Source organism: Ixodes scapularis, unplaced genomic scaffold, assembly GCF_016920785.2.
Source record: "Ixodes scapularis isolate PalLabHiFi unplaced genomic scaffold, ASM1692078v2 PGA_scaffold1__304_contigs__length_218370807, whole genome shotgun sequence".
In the NCBI taxonomy this organism is placed as follows: domain Eukaryota; kingdom Metazoa; phylum Arthropoda; class Arachnida; order Ixodida; family Ixodidae; genus Ixodes; species Ixodes scapularis.
This window is the reverse complement of record NW_024609846.1, coordinates 158750278-158766861: the sequence shown is the minus strand read 5'-3', so window position 1 is coordinate 158766861 and position 16584 is coordinate 158750278. Positions and strand designations below refer to the sequence as shown.

The 16584-nt window shown below is 48.0% G+C and overlaps 1 protein-coding gene and 1 long non-coding RNA gene across 5 annotated transcripts in view; one reads left to right on the top strand and one right to left on the bottom strand.

The window, feature by feature from the left end:
- The first annotated feature begins 2663 nt into the window (after window positions 1-2663).
- LOC120848601 overlaps window positions 2664-16584 on the top strand; it is a 396114-nt gene continuing 382193 nt past the window's right edge. Inside the window, exon 1 of the long non-coding RNA XR_005717737.3 lies at window positions 2664-2738. This is a non-coding gene — a long non-coding RNA (uncharacterized LOC120848601). The remainder of the gene's footprint in view (window positions 2739-16584) is intronic.
- Window positions 7376-11488, bottom strand: LOC115310148 (DNA transposase THAP9). Of its 4 annotated transcripts, XM_040220589.3 has the most exons (4): window positions 9882-11488; window positions 9689-9790; window positions 9416-9595; window positions 7376-9334 (listed from the first exon to the last, which is right to left on the bottom strand). In XM_040220589.3, the coding sequence occupies exons 1-4, from the start codon at window positions 11281-11283 to the stop codon at window positions 7938-7940; spliced, it is 3081 nt and encodes a 1026-aa protein (XP_040076523.1). In that variant the 5' UTR covers window positions 11284-11488; the 3' UTR covers window positions 7376-7937. The 4 variants fall into 4 exon arrangements, with proteins under 4 accessions (XP_040076523.1, XP_040360524.1, XP_040076522.1 ...); XM_040504590.2 differs by having other exon boundaries at window positions 9416-9790; XM_040220588.3 differs by having other exon boundaries at window positions 7376-9595.

Below are 16584 nucleotides of genomic sequence, written 5' to 3'. Positions count from 1 at the left end.
AAGTTCTGTAATAGTTCCTTATGGCAAGCGAGATAGTGTGTGATGGAAAAGTGCTCTCCTCGGGTGCTATTCTGGTCGCAAACGGGTACCTTTCGAGCTGTGACGTATCGAGAAAGAAGGGGCGGAGCCTAAAACTAGAATGATTCTTGTTTGAGGCTCCGCCCCAACGTTCGGGTTCACGCACGCGGTCAGCTAGAATCTGACGATGCCCTACGTCGCGGTGACGTGTCCACCCAGTTGGGGCAAAGAAATCCCTGCATTTCCCCCTGTTCTTTTTGTTATCTTCTTCCTTTCCTCCGGGAGTTAGAACGAGCGAATAACGGAGAAAAGGCTTCCTTCCGGAAAATGGAAGGAAACAGGAAAAAGTATTATTATCCCTTTATGAAATACGAAAGATTATTTCAATAATTATGACGTAAAGTAAATTTAGCTAAGATATCTCAGCTTGTTTTCTCGAAGTCTTTCGCTACGGTCTTTGAAAACAAACATGGCGAAAACCGCGGTAACGACCTTGTGGTGTTTGTGTCTCGCTTGCGTCGTTGCTTTGCCTGTTTCTGCACGATACGGATGGCATTACGAGAGGAAAATATTATGTGAAGGTACCCTGCGATACCGATCATGCTTTGTGAAGCCGCCGTGAACATAAGCTGCAAATGAAATTTCCTGTTTGCCTGTGAAGGAGACTAAAAATGGATACAGAGCTGACGACGACTCTGTGGTAATATATGACTAGTCATGAGATCGACGCAGAGTGCACCGGTTGTAAACATGCTGTGGATGATGCAGGAAACTTTCTTCGCGCAGTTTTAATAATAGAGAGTTTTAGTAGATCGTTCCGATACCTCCGATAGCCCCGATAACGATACTTGAATGCGCAAGGAAGGCGGTGGCGGAGTATCGGGTATCGTTATCGGAGCCATGGGAACGATCTACTAAAACTCTCTATTGCTTTGCTCCCTTTGCTCACTGCAGTGAATACGACGGTAGTCCCCATAAGCCATGCTCTTCTACTTATTTTTTTATTATTCTTTTTACTTATTTTCATATTTGCAAAAAAAACTCGAAAAAAAAAAAAAAAAAAAGAAAACGGCTTGCACGTTTTTACACGCCCCTACATAGGTAACTCGCTATCCGATTGGCTTCATTGCGCGTGACGATTCAACGCTATTTGCCATGGGAACGTTCGTGAAACTAGAAAGCCTCTGTTTGTCGCTAACAGTCATTTTTCGAGTTCGTGTTGTGACGACAAAATGACGTAAGAACAAAAATGCACGGGACCATTTACATTGTTTTAACTGGACAACCGTGCCCTTGGCGAGATAAACTCAAAAGAACATGGCCGCGATGCTCGTCGGATCGACCACGGCTGGGGTTTGACATGCGTTCGGTCACTTGATCAACGCGCACACGAATGCTTTTGTGCTGTTGAATGAGCCTATTCGGCGGCAGGACCGGGTCGGAGAGCACAGTGGGCTGGCGTTCAACGTCTCCGATATAACACTTGGCGAGATGCAAGACTTGGCTTCTATTTGTGCCGGTGTTATGAAGCTTGAAAGTGGTGTTGTTGTTGTGGCTCGTACGGTAGCCGCGCTGAAATTATGAAGACGGTAATAGACCTTCATTCAGCGTTGCCATGCGTCGAGATTCAGAACCTCACCTTAAAGGGGCCCTGCAATGACTTTTTGACTGGTTTTTAATTTGCACTGAACCTGAGCGTACTGAACGTAGTAACTTAATCCAACTTTTCTTTTCTCAAATTTCGCTTTATTTTAAAAGTTATAGGCAAATTAGAATTACAAAAACAAGCAAAAAATAACCTCCTTCATGACGTCGTAGGTCCTGCCTTGAGTGGCCTTGAACTAGAGGAGGAGTAGTGAGCTCATCGAGCGCACACGGCTGCCGCACTCCGTGTCGACGGCTCGAGAGGGCGCCACTAAAGCAATTGCTGGATAGGCTGTATGAAGCGGGCGGCCAGGGCAGCTCGTATTGCATTTGCAGCGCGACTAAACACTAATTCGGCATAACATTTCATTGGCCACAAACGACAGCAAACACGGGGTAAAGATCAGTTCAGAACGGGAGCCACTTCGCGCTGACGCACCGCCAAAAGGCCAAATCGCCAACAGGGCCCGCGCCGAAGGCCTTCGGAACCGCTCGGAACCGGTCGGATTCTTGAGCCGGTATACGACCACAGCGCCGCCGCGTACATCCGGGACCTTTCTACGCTGCTCGTTTGTCGCAGGGCAGTGTCTGCGTCGACCCGGTCTACGCAACGCCCAGCGTTAGGTAGACCCAGAATTCTGATCTTCCCTTCTTGGTGTCTTGTTGATTTTTTTACGTATGTATTTCTTTCGCGAGATTCCGATTGCCTGTGTACTTAGCCCAAACCTGGGTGTACCACGTGCTTTGATATCTGGGGGTTCCGTGACTGGGGCAACTGGGGTTTCTTGTGGAAAGACCTTCGGCATTTTCCTGTTGAAACCAGACGTGGCTGTCGAGATTCAGTCGATTCGTTCTTTTTGCGGCGATTAAGCGTCTGTTCGTCATGACTGCTGGATTGACGGTCACCCTCCCGAGGCAAAGCAGCCCGCGGTGGACGTGCCGAGGTTCTGCGGGAAAGGACAAGGATGGCCGGGAGACGAACACTTTCTGCAGGAGCCACGAGGCAGGCCATGGTTTCATCGAACAGCCGGGAGTGGAGCGGGATGCTGAAGGATAGCGGCGCTCACTTCAGTGAGGTCAGTCGATATGTTGAAGTTTATTTCTTCATCTGTCATTTGATTACTGCAGCACACCAGCCTCGTTCTGAAAATAAGGATGCAGGGGTAAACGTTTGGCAAGCAGAGGCAGTTTGTGTGCTATATAGATCAACATGAAATATTTGCAGTGGCATGCTCATAGGTTTAGCCTCTTGTCCAGTTAAGACCATAACATGCTCTGCATGCTGACATTGTTGTTATATCTTTCTTATGTTGACAGCTATTTTGCTTAACATAGATGAAGCCACGCGCTCGCGCCAGTAGCTTTGACAGTGTTGCACGCTAAGTATGAAACGGAGTATAGCACTGTTGCAAGAAATATATGTGGCCACGTGGCTTCGTCTTGCGTCTTATTTGCACGCGCTCTTGTGCAAAGGAGGCGCCGTAGCAACACTCTATTTGCTCGCGCAAGTAGAGTGTTGCTACGTTTGTTGCACGTCTCAGCCACTTGCTCGAGCAAGTAGCTTTGACAGCTTTGTTTGAAGGTTTGTGTTTCCGTCCTCTTCTTTTCCCTTGCTGGCGCAGTCGGGGAACGGTCAGGGTAGAGCCACTAAATAAGCTGCGCTTAGAGTATCGGCACTCCGTTCCCCGACATTGTTGTGGGCGCCGCCATTTTGGCTCGTATGCAGAACAAACGCAACGGCCGATCGTCATGATTCAAAAGTGCGACTTCCTCAGCATTAGATTCGGTGTTAGGAAGGTAATGTAATATTGCTTTGCTCTGTCGCGAACGGTTTAAACATTTGTGGAGGGCGGAAAAGCATTTCCTGTGATTTCAGATAAAGCTTCAGATAACTGGCAACCGTGATTTTAAGCCACAATATGGCCAAGTGTCGTTACTCTGAAGCGTAGCTTATTTAGTGGCACTAGGTCAGGGGGGTCCATATCACAAGAGCGAATGACATTTTAGCGAACGGCGACATTTGAGCGAATGATCGTTTTAGCGAATAACGGGGGCGCGCGTTAACCCATCCGTCGCGCTGCGCTTTACGCCGCTTCGCGGCGACAGTCTGCGGCAACTCATTACAAAAATATGAACTTACTTGGCCCACCCGAAAACGCCGCTTCGCGGCGTCCGACTATTCGCTAAAGTCTCATTCGATGAAACGTGGGCGTTCGCTAATACGTCATTCGATCAAGTGAGTGCCTCCCAGGTCAGGGCATGGTGTGCCCCCGGGGAGTGGGGGGGATCTGAGACCGAGTGGGCTAGCGCACACCAGCTCGGAGCACGTGGAGCGAAAGCTCGCGCTGCAGAACCCAGGGATCCTTGGTTCAATCCCCACCCCTGCCCGTTTCGAGCGGGATGAGCATCGTACCGGCGTGCGGTCGTGTATCACTACTGTGTGGTGCACGTATACGTTAAAGACCCCAGGCTAGCAAACGTACTGCACTGGCTAAATTGCTTATCTACAGTGGGTTACAATGTCGCCATGTTCTGGCAGGCTAAACTCGTCCACTATAAACAACTAACAACTAATTTGTTTGGTTTCCTGTCCCTGGGGAAGCTACGCTGGCTACGCCGCTACGTTCGCCTTGATAGCGTGGCGGGCGTGGCACGCTGACACTTCCAGCGCCCACTTGAGCTCTAGCGGTAGTCTGAAGCAACTATGCGTTGCTAGGAGGCGTTGGTTGTGTTTGTTGCTTGAAGCGATTTCAAGATGGCCGGAACTGAGTCGCGGGATAGTCGATGCAACGTTTCAAAGTGGTGCTTACCGGTGTTACAATGTCACTCTAGCACAGCCTCGGCGGGATCAGCGAGAGCGGGACATTGTGGGACAGGCAGGTCGGTTTCATCACCGCTATCATGATTTGAAAATGCTGCCGGCATGCAGCAACCATCTCGTTCGAAGACTTCGTCGTGAGGTGCGAGTACTTGTGAAGTTAGCACCGAATAGCGCAGCGTAATTCATAGCTTCAACACGGCAAACAGAACTGGTATCTCGTGTGTTTCCTTCGTACTGTGAAGGTTAGGAATTACGCAGCACTATGAGCTTTGAACCACTATTCGCACAACCTATTTCTCGTGGTTTTGCCCACAGATCTTTGCTGCACCCCGCTCGTAACGTCCACAGAAGGGCAGAGACGGTGTGTGTATATGTGCGTGTCCTTTTTACGTGCCGCCTTCCTCCTTGTGTGTCTCAGGTTTGACTATGTTAACAAGTGCGACTTAGAGCACCGCAGCGGAAAAGTGCTTAGGAGAAAAAGGTAATTAAAATAGTAGCAGTCAGCCCGTTAGAATATGGTCTTTGAGTGTACAGTATAAACCCTGATGCGTCTAACCTATTTTAGACTGTCCGAAAAAATAAGTTTCCCAACGTTGTGTGCTGCGATTTGCTACAGAGGGGCACTAGGTCACTTCATCATGATCACGTGTAACGCAGCAACAGTGTATTGTAATGACTAGGATTATTGCTACTGAATGAAACCACTAGGTCACGTTGCTCAAGAAAAAAAATATAAACTTGCGAAAGCAGGTGTGGCATGTTGATCATAAATAATGTAAGAAAATATCGCGAAACAGTACTTCTCTTCCACTTGACTTTGGCAAAAAGTCATCTGTGATAACCCTGTCGCTCACCCTTTACTTTAACATAATTTAAGAAGAAAAAAAAACGAGACTGGGGCTGTTTCAAATCTTACCAAAATGGATTCGAGTTACTCTGGCAGATCGTATCACGTGACAGCACAGATTGAAAAACGCTGGACGCCGGTAGGTTTTAGAACGCCAAGGGTACGAAACCCTTACCCTGGAGTAAGATCGAGTAAATTTTGGAACACGGCCTTTGTTTCACCTTATGATGTACCGCAGGTAAGGCTACAAGCGCGAGCTCCATCATGCTCTAGGGCACATCTCGGCGGCACAAGCTCTCGTGCGTTAAGAGCAGCTCCCAACGCTATGAGCTCACGCTTCTTGCCTTCTGTGGGGTACAACATAAGGTGAAACGGAGTATACGTGGTGCAAGTTTGTCTGGGCATGGAGGTCGAGTACACTCCTCACTTTACAGTCAACTGTCAACATAAAAGGGGGGGGGGGGGGGGGGGTGTTAGACCATCTAGGAATGTTGACAGAGAGAGAGAGAGTACGCATAAAAGTGGTGTGTTTTGTGAGACCGACGGCCACCGCTTCTCTCGCTCTCTATGCCCTCCCCTCTGCGGGCCTCCACGACTATTGGTATGAAAGTGAGAACCGATGAACGATCGATAACCCGTAACCGCCACTTTTTCTCTGACTGGTCGAGTTTTCGGTCATGGAGTGTCCGCTTGTCCCTGGCCATCTCTTAATGAGGTGTTGAAAATTCAGGGCATTAAAAAAAAAGCGGAAACCTAGAGTTTCAGTGCATATATACTTTGCTTGCCAAAAAAACACAAACTGTCATTATCAAGAACATCAAACTCTACGCTGTGGAAAGACATCAAGGTAAACTGGGACACCTGCATCCTGCATTGGGCTTTACAATGTAACGTTCGAACCAAATTTTTCTTTTCTTGTGAATAACAGGCGAAACATCCGAGTCAAAAGGAAGCTTTTGACTCGGACGTGTCCAGGCAAGCTTTGCACACCGTGCCTTTGTTTTGAGTGTCGATCAGCGGTCTCAAGTCCGCCTCCAGCTGAACATTTGTCTAGTGCAATATATCGGTGAAATGTGTTTTCCGAAGGCACGGCTGATGTTACCGAGGAGGTGACGAGCTAAGTCGCAAGGTAGTATCATTTTTGCATGCGAATATTTTTTTTGTTCAACAAAATGTGTTTTAAGTGTTTCATGTATCTTATTGCAGTTGGACTTAGCAAGCATGATGACAGATCTGACTGGCTGCCCATACGGCTACATAGGACTGGGTGTTCAGTTGTGCATCTGAGGCCAGATTCACGAAGAGCTTCTCAGTTTGCGACAACTTAGCTAAAAAGTTCGTAAGTTAAGAACATCGTAAGAAGAGGAGAAATTGGTATTCACGAACGCGATCTTAGAAGGCAATTTCGGACATCTTTTTGGCGATTGAACTAGGTTACAGGCACGTCTCAGGCCACGTTGCCCAAATTTCAGCCGAAACCGGCGCTTCTGTGCCGCGCAAATCAATTAAACAGTCGCGGTAATAATCGTACCGAGATCGACGGTGGGCGCCCCGAGAGTTGCGGGAGAAGCCAGGAGAAGCGGAGCTCACGTGACCGATGCGGGGCCAAGAAGCGCGACGTCACAAGAGACGCGTCAGCGACTGGCCGAAACGAGAGACGTGCCCTCGGTCACGTTTTGGTTCGCGATTTTTAGAAATACTGTTCTAATTTCCGCTTGAATAACCGTGAAAAGTATAAATCGGACCGGAAATGATAAGGAAACCGTAGATAAAGCAGCATAATTGTTTTGTAGTTTCTTTCTTTGCTACGCTGGACGCGAAACGGCCAATGAGCAACTATGGGCACTTCGGCATGCGGGCCGCTAGTTACCGGCTGGCTAGTCTGCCGTCCGCCGGCCGCGGCGCGTCTTTTCCGGGATGAAAGATGCGGTGGCGCTGCAAGCAGTCGGCGTGCTACCGACGGGTTCGACGGGCGCAGCTGAGGAGCAGCGAGTTTTAAGTTTTGCGCGCGTTTGCATTTGACTGAGTAAAAGTGGCATGCGTTGCCGCCGCTCTAGTGGAAAACTTTTTGCCATTATGATGAGATCAATTATAGTTGTACAGTGCACTTAACAGCACTGGCATTACTGTTATCTGTGCAACATAACAGGTTCTCGTAAAAATATCCCAGTAAAAACACACCATAGTTTCTAACGGTTTATTACAGACACACAGTGGCTGTTCTTTTTTCCAGACTACATACCACAACGAACACAGAGTCACCATTAAAGCAGCTGATTTGTAGCTTCAGGAAAAAAAACAACAACAACAAACAAAACTCTTGCTTATAATTAGGGTTTTGCCTTTTCGGAGTTAATTTTTTTTTTTTTATCTCAAAATATCTTTTTTTTTTTTTGGGAGGGGGGGTTATTTTTTTATTTTTTTTTGTAGATTCGGTGTTTTTTGTGTAAATTGGTTATGACTTAACCAATTTACACAAAAAACACCAAATCGGTAAAAGAAAATTAAGCCCCGAAAAATAAAACAAAAACACTCCCACTTTCGAGGAAAAAAAAAATGAATAAACTCCGAAAACGCAGAACCCTACTTATAATACACGCTTTCATCTTACTTCAGCCTCCTTTCTTTCAGTAGCTTCATACGCTCCTGTTTCGCCATCCTGTCATTGTTGAGCGCCTTCGTGTAAAATCGAAAACGCAGAAGTACATAATACTTTATTACACCTGTTGTTATGGTGTGTTCATGTGCTAGACAACCTAATGTGGGAAACTCTACTTTCACCAAGAAGGAAAAGAAGTCCTTAATGCTCCTGGAGTGGAGCTTGTGTAAGCTGAAATAAGTTGTGAAACTATCTTCAAGGAGAGTTATAAGGTTCCTAAGGGGGCCAGATGGGTACATCAAACCTCCATTGTCGAAGTGGGCTGTAAATGACGAAGCCTGATCCTCTTCCATGGCGGTGTACTGGTCAGTTTGCAGGAAGGATACACAAACCTCACATGAAGTCTTGTTCACTGTCTTTCTGACTACATATCCAGCAATGTAGTAAATAAGCAAGTCATTGCTTTTTTCTGTTACGTAAGCACTGTGGTCTGACGGCGTGCAAGAGCTGAGTGCTTCTTCTGCGTCATTAAGCTTTCCTTTGTCGATCAGCCCGTCCAAAATGTCTATCGCTCGCTCCTTGTGCAGCTCTGATCCAACGTTTGAAATGAGAGAGTTGATCAGTTCTGGAGAGCAGTTGCCTGACTTGGGTGGCCTGGCTAGATTGTAAAATGCGAGTGCATTGACTGTGATTAAGAACTGGGCAGCAGTAGGGTGATCGTTTGCACCAGATGACTGTCGAACGACGCCGAACAGGTTCTCAAGCCTGTCCTGGCTCAAATTCGCTGTCATTATATATTTAAACCCGATTGTGTTGATGTAGTCAAGCAGATGTAGCGTGCTTTCAATTGTCACATGTAGCCCTTCTGCTGTGCTAGAACTCAGAAAGCCACCCACAGTAGATTTTGCGTGGCTTTCCCACTTTCTCAGGTACTCCAGGAACTTTTTAAGAAACTGGTAGTTTGGCGAGCCAGCGTACAAGGCTGCCTTTGGGAATCGCGAGGACATTACCCTGATAACTTTGTTTATCCTCTTGACAAAACTTTCTGTTGGTTCTATTGAGCCACATGCAGCTTCCAGCTTCGCGCGGTAAAGAAAAAGTCCTTTGACGACTTCGTCACCAAATAACTGAAAAGCTGGCGCAACCCTCATTTTTTCGAAAGAGTTGGGGCTCACATGAACCCGAGTAATGGAAGGCATTACTTTCAAAGAAACAGTCTTGCTGTCAATTTTCCAAGCTTCTTGGATAGGGCGAATATGTGCGCGACCCTCTGGAGTGTTGAAGCCCTTTGCTATGAAGGCGTTCCTCACATTTTTTAGCAAGTGGGGAAAATCGGACAGGAAGTGCAGATGGTGCGCTTGTCTCACAGGGTGTGGGGTCTTGCACCTTGTTCCTTTCGCTGTACCTAAATTAATAGAAACCAACTTTAGCTGCACTGTAGTGACTGGTGAAGGCAGAAAATAGTGCATTTGATCCCTAGAATTACCTCGTATGCCAAAGATCCTCCACATTGACCTGTTCCAGCTCGCTCCATCGCAGGTGACAAAGTCTACAAAAAGACCGGCTTTTTCACATAGGATTGTTGCCTCGACAATGATTTTGGCCAAGGTGTCAGCTTTAACATTTCCACGTGAAGCAAACACACCAAGGACCTGTGTCCACTGACCTAAGGAAAGAAGCCAAAAAACAATAAATAAAAGTTTTGTTTCACGCCTGCAATGCAGCACAATAAATGCAATAGCAGAATGGAATCGCTTACCTTGGAAAGGTTGGAACAGAACAACCATCCCATGATCGCAAACTTGCCCCTTCTGTGATTCTGGAGTAAACTGTGCGAGGTCAACGAATCCCTCTAAGTCGCCTAGAAATGCAAAACAAATGTGCATATAAAGTACACAGCAGAGACAAACACTATAGCAGTGAAGAGCCACAACTTAAGAACAGGTTCTCACCAGTTGACTTGACATCCAAGTGCTCTGAAATCTTCATCTCATCAAACACAATGCCTCCATGGCATGCAAACTTGTCCATACATTTCGTCTTCTCAGAAAGGGCTTCAAATATTTTTTGGTTAAAACCGAAGCCGCCTTTGAAACCAAGAATCCGCTTTTGCAGGCACGTCCGTCCAGGCAGGGCAAGTATCTTGTGTCGTCTATTGTGTTCATAGAGTCTCGGACTCTTCATGCGCATTAATATGCATTCAAGAAGCCACTCGTTCGTGTACTGCATGCCCTTTGCCGACTTACGTCTGGCAGCTTCAAAGCAAGCTGTAACAGCAAGCTGCTGTTTCGAAGGCAGAGCACTCATCCTTTGTTGAAAGTCTGTTTTCGACAGCTGCTCGTTCTCGTTTTTCATGCTCTCAACAGCACTCTGTGCTTTTGCCAATTTCCTCTTCAGTACCCGTAAAGCACGGCTCTTCGAAGCTGATTTTTTTGCTTTGATGATTCTTTTCTTCCTGGAGGCTGCATTTTGGCTCAGTTTACGCATATACTTGCACGCCAAGCAGGGCGATTCAGAAATCAGAGAGCATTTTGCTGAAAAGTAGCACCCATTGAAACAAACAAAAGTTTTTGTCATAGGTTTCAGACCATAGCCAGGGCACAGCTTCATGCTTCCGATCTCGTGCAACAAGACTTTGACGTCATTTGCGCTGCTTATACTTTGATTTTTGATTTCCTTTCCACGAAGATAGACTGTTGCTTTTGGAGTTGAGCCCTGTGGCGCAGAAAAATCAAGCACAATGCGACGGCTCACGTGCAAAACACCTAGAGCACCTTCCTCACTCAAATGGCAATGAGCAAAGGTTATTTGATCTGTGTTGCCGTCGAGGTTGATCTTAGTCCACGGAGGTGCAGGCAGCAGATCAAGGCACTCGCGAATGAGAGCAGTGTCCCGAGAAGCATCACTAATGGGCAGGTCAGCATCAGGTTGCGTTTCTACATCCACGCAGTGCCTCTTGACAAGTGGCAGTGGCACCTGATCACACAGGTTACGTTCCTTTCTTTTTTTAGGCACTGGCTTCGAGAAGTACTTGGGCGCGTCCGGAAACACGCTCGGCACAGCGTCCTTCGTCAGCTGCGGCACACTACGTGGTAGCTCAATGACTTGCCCTTGGACGACGTTCTTGAAGGTTCGTTCGATGAACTGGGGCTCAAAGTGTCTCTCACACACGACGCTGGCTTCGCCGAGGGTTCTGTCATCACGCTTGATTTTGCACGCCCACTCTTGCAGCCTCGCGGAGTCTTGTGGAGTTCTAAACAGCGAAAACTTTTCTTTGCACGAGCGGTATCCACTCCTGCAGCCAGGCACGAAGCAAGTGCTGTCGCGGGACTGTCGCTTTCTCCCCGACATCATGCGTTGAGATCTACGAAGTGACCAAAAACGCCAGCCATATCAGCCATTCTACCTGCAAAACTACGCGTGGAGCGTGGCCGGCGTGGCTGGCGCGACCGGTTTGACAGCACGCCGATTCTCCGCAGCGCCCTCTACGCTGTCATCATCGGCGCGACACCTCGCCCCATAGGGAGAGGAGCGCGGACGGCAGACTAGCCAGTATTCCAGGGACTCTACCGGCTGGGCGGTCTCCATCAGGTGATGGCGGAGGTCGCCACACACGTACTCCCGTTCTGTTTGTGTTGGGCACGGTGTAAGATACACTCTTTAGGCGAGGACACGGCGGGGCTGAACGCGCGTTGCGAGGAATGAGATAGTGGTCGTTCGACGGGCATCCGAAAGGCTGCATTATTCCGCGGCCACCGTGCCCGCGGCTGACAGTGTCGCCGGCGGCCAAACGGCGAAACTGTGTGAGAGCGAAAAAAAAGTATCTTGTTGCCATGACACCCCGGTACACCGTGGTCTTTCTGCACGAGCGACAACCTCGCTGGAGCTCTACGCGTGTGGAGCATGAGGCGGCACGATCCGTCTTTGCCGTGCCCACGGGTCGACGAGTCATCTGCCGGCGCCGTTTGAAGCCATAGTGAGGGAGAGAAAGAGAGAGAGTGAAAAGCGAACTTTATCTGCACTGCGCGAGGAGTGCATTGGCGTCCATGCTGACAGATTTGACGAAAAGACCGCGCCACCGCGCCGCTATAACCCATCGCGGTAACCAGAGTCTCGACTATTCACGCTTGACGTCACTCCCTACGTCACCTCCGTTTTCGGAGGCCCAGAAACGAGAATGGAGATTTTTCAGTTTCGGTTTCTTTACTTCTTTTGTAGGCACAGAAATACGCGTCACAAATGTCTACAAAAAATTGGGCGGCATGCTATGCTCCCAAGAAGCATAAAAACACCATATAAAAAAAGTTGAATAAATTCGTCTTCATTGTCCCTTTAAGTGAGAGGAGAAGAGCGACGTTCTCGTACGGAAAAACTAAAACTTACCGGTGCTGTTGCTATGGCGACGGCGTCTTCGGCAGCAAGAACAACCAATCGGAGAGCTCGGCGTGCTTCAGAGCAGTTCGGAGCACGTGGATTCTTAGAGCCAGTGACAAAAGCGCCCAGTGCGCATACACTATTGGCCCTCCCTTTCACCCCGACCTCTCTCTCTCTCTCTCTCTCTCTCTCTCTCTCGTGTTTTTTCAATAACAAACACAGGCGGCTTCTCCGCAAGCGCTCGTCTGGAGTTCTTGTCCGTGCAGTGATATGTCGACGCTAACACGATTTAAACGCGCCCGAATGCCGAGGCAGGGATGCATAACTGCCTCCGTGGACTGCTACGAACTCGATCGCTGCGAAGTCAACACAACTGTCATCGTTGGTAAAAGACGGCCCGTGTCAGTCGTTTGCAAAACGACGTAGACGGAAACAAACTGCCGCGGCGTTTTTTGGCGCCTTCGGAGATGCAGGAGCGAGCGGACGTTAAAAAATATACGTTTGAACTACGAGAATGTCAGCAAGAGCCACGTAAATACCTGTTCACACTCGAAGCGGACGCGCGCATTTGATCGAAGTGCTGGATTCGCACTGTTGGACCGCGAATTGGTAAGCGCTTCTGGACCGATCTTTTACGATTGCAACTCGATACTGACGTGACACTCGGCAAAGAAAGGTTGGACCGGCATTGCGTTGCTCCCACGAACTGTTATAGCTCGACAGTGACGTGCAGTCGTGTCAGAAAAAAAAATGGCATACTAATAACAAAGCGTGCATACCGTGTCGCGAAAGTAATCTATACGGCGTTTATTTGAGCTCTATATCACACAAAACAAGGAAATAGAATCGATGAGAGTCCCTTTTTGACGACAGCGTTCGTCGCCGGTGCGTCGGAAAACAAGGAGATGACAAGGGGAAGAGGTTAACCTCTTAATCTAAAATTGAGGGCAGCCACCAAACTATAATACGGGAAGGGTCCACAAGGGTCGCGCGGGCATATTTCATTCAGCACGCCAGCCGATCTGGGGCAGACGGTCTTGGCCAAGGACCGTCGGGGCAACGCTGCGCAGAGTCGGAGTCCCTGCTAGGCCTATATTTTGCCGAGCTTGCTTGGTCGGGGCCGTTGTAGCTCTTCCCGGGTGTTTCTGGATCCAGCGTTCCTGTTCGTTGTGGTCTGTTTCAAGTACTTTTTACTTTTTTTCTTGCTGCTTGAAGTCGGGACGTGGGAAAAGAGCACGTAGAAAAATAAACGTCCGTTGGTCGTCGCGACCACGTAAGTCAGCGACGCTGTCGGCTATGCTGATTTAAACGTAAAAAGTGCGTAAGACAGCTTCGGAGCTGTCGTGGGATTCCATCGTAACCTGCGCAAAAAGTACGATCATTTCGTTTCGTAATACGAATTTGTTCTTACGTTTTGTCTTACGCACATTTTTGGCGTAAGATCGTTTCGTGATTCTGGCCTCTGGTTTGTCGTCCGTGAAGTTCTTCGCGATCTCCGTGGAGTTGTCATAATCGTCTGTTTAGGCATCAGTGGCGTTTTGAAGCCATACTTGGATAGCTCTTCCAGTTTAATTTAAATGCTGCAGTAACGTAATTACTCACGTTTGTTCGGTGTTCGGGAAGCGGAACAACGATTTTCCACCACACCGCAAAAACTTGTTTTTGCAGTGGTAGGCAGCACAGCATGCCTGTCATTTCCAAGTATGCACTGGTGTATGCCCGATAACGGCCGGTTGGTCAACAAACGATGACTCATATATTGCAGACGTGTCGGCGTGCAATAAAATTCGAATCGAAACATATAATGAGCTTGCACTTTTTAATATAGTTAATGAATATCAAAAAGCACATATGAAGATTTCGGATTAGAAACTCAATCGAAGGCGAAAATAGGAGGTTATCGCAGACGACATTTGAAGAAAACAACAACAGAGTTGCAGACGGCCCTCAAAATATCCGGCACAGTGTAGCTGACGAACTGGCGGTAGTAAGCGCCGAAGCGAAGGAAATAGAGTAAAAACTAAGCCAAACGAGACAAACCTAAATACGCAATGGCTCGAACGTCATGTAAACAAAAAAAGAAAAAAAGCAAAAAAAAAAGTATAACAGCAAGAGGAAGAAAGAACGCGGTTGCATAGCGTCGCCTCAAACATAAAAAGTAGTCTTTGAAAAAAGGAAGGAGTTGCTAGACGGTTTAACGGGTGCCGGCCATAGAGTCGTCCTTGCGCTAACAATCCGAATTTGTACACCATATAGACCGTTCCATTAGGGTCATAGCAGAGAGGGTAACAGAGAAAAAAATGCACTCCCCCTCTCACCCCGCAGGTCGTCCGCTCCGCCGAGTGGGCTGTAGCTAGCGTCCGGCTCGCGTGCAAAATCTGTTTAAAATCGCGTCATTTTTGGAACTTTCAAGCGCAGATGCGCAGATTTTGGTATGCCAGTTGTCGTGTAATATTATGCTAGATAAAAAGACTCACAGGGTCCAATTGCGCTGTTACCTGCGTGCAAATAAAAAAAAAAATAGGGAAAACTGTGTCAGATTGGTTGGTCTCTTTGGCGAAAAGTAAATCCGGTTGCTGTACCTTTTTTACTATACAAAGTTCGTATTGGTGTAGGCCTTTAGCGACCATGAGTGGAAGTCTGAAATAATAAATAATACGTCCTCTCCTGCCGCAATACACGCAGTAGTTGAGGGTAGTACTGCCGGCTGACTCAACTGCTATTTAAGTAACGGAAAAAGGATATGCTAGTTGATCATTTAGCTAAATAGAACAACAGAAAGCTATAGGCTGATTTTGGAGTAGCCACAACTATTCTAAGAACGCGAACCACTTAAAAACGGCGGCCACGAGTGAGAGTTCAATGTTCCGTACTGCCCGCCGATACAGCCCAAAGATGGAGAACGGCAACCTCCTGGTTTGTCGTCTGCTAGCGGAGTCGGGCGCGTGCCCTCTCTCTCTCGTTTTACCCCGCCGAACCCGCTGAACTTCCCGGATGTGTGGAGAGGGCGCTGCGGTCGAAGAAAATGGTGCCGCCCAGAGAGCGCTAAATAGGGTCATAGCAGAGAGGGTAAAAAGAGAAAAAAAAATGCCCTCCCCCTCTCGCCCGATGTCGTCTGCTCCGCAGAGCAGACTTGGACGTAGTTTAACTACTCTACTCAAACTACTGTAGTTTAACTACTTTTTCGAGTAACTTGGTAACTTTCAATTACAACTTGATTTGGGTAATTAGTAGTTTAATTTAACTACTTTTTTCAGGTAACTTCTACTCAAATTACTAACTACTTTCGAAATTATATAGTGCTAATTTTGCCCATCACGAAAGTTTAAGCGCAGAAATGAATAAGACGCCGACAGATGAAGTGGCATTCCCTAACAAGGGGCCCCCTTGTTCGGGAAGGCGTCCTTGGGTCAAGGTGGCGACGAGCAGCCAAAACATAACACCGGCACGCACGAACGCAGGAAGAGATGCTTAACAAGCCTTGGTCGGGTATTGACCTAATCCAGTAATGCACGCAGGCGCCGCGTTTCCAGCTGCAACCGTGAAAGACGGGGACACTCCGAGAGTTGTTGTCTGTCTTTAGAGAGTTCTGACTCAAGCGGTAGATTCCACGGGAGGCGCCACTGGAATGACCTCGCAGCTGGGCGCCTGTTCCCATGGTCGCCTTGCCGTCAGCGCATACGCCTTTGCAAAGCCGGACTCCCCTGCGCACAAACCCTGGCACGGATAATCCGTTCATGGGAGCACGTTCCCGCTTCCAGCTGTAACTGTATACGAGCGACGATGCTTGTTCACGTAATCCTTCGTGTCCTTCCGACCATCCATGCCTGGGAGACCTCCTCTTTGTTAAAAACAATTTACTTGTCAGGCGTGTCAGACGCGTGAGAATATTGTAGTCGCCGGCGAGGACTGCGAGTTACCCTTGGGAGATCCTTTTGTTGGGCCCGGCGTCAGCGGCGAAGTATACTTCGGTTCATCTTCTGTTAAACCAAAACATTTCTTTTTTCAGTAGCGTAGCACTAGCACTACAACGGGACGCGCAGTCGTCCGGATGATCTCATCGTCGTGGCGCGAGACTTGAACCCTTGACGGTCTGGTGCAATCGCTCAGCGTACTCTCAGAACGACGTCGGAATAAAGAGGGGCCAGTCATAACAATCTCAACTTGACGAAGAAAAAAGAAAAAGTAGGAAAGTTTGTTATAAAAGACCCTCTACGCGAGGCAAACCTCACATGTTTCGTCATGGACGCCTAAGATGCCGACATTCGCTTACTCGACCCT

Excerpts from the sequence above, each read along its gene's own strand:
- LOC115310148 (XM_040504589.2), bottom strand. The coding sequence starts at position 11,283 with ATGATGTCGGGGAGAAAGCGACAGTCCCGCGACAGCACTTGCTTCGTG. Across the intron at positions 9,791-9,881 it reads CTTGGATGTCAAGTCAACTG|GCGACTTAGAGGGATTCGTT; the intron begins GTGAGAACCTGT and ends TTGCATTTCTAG.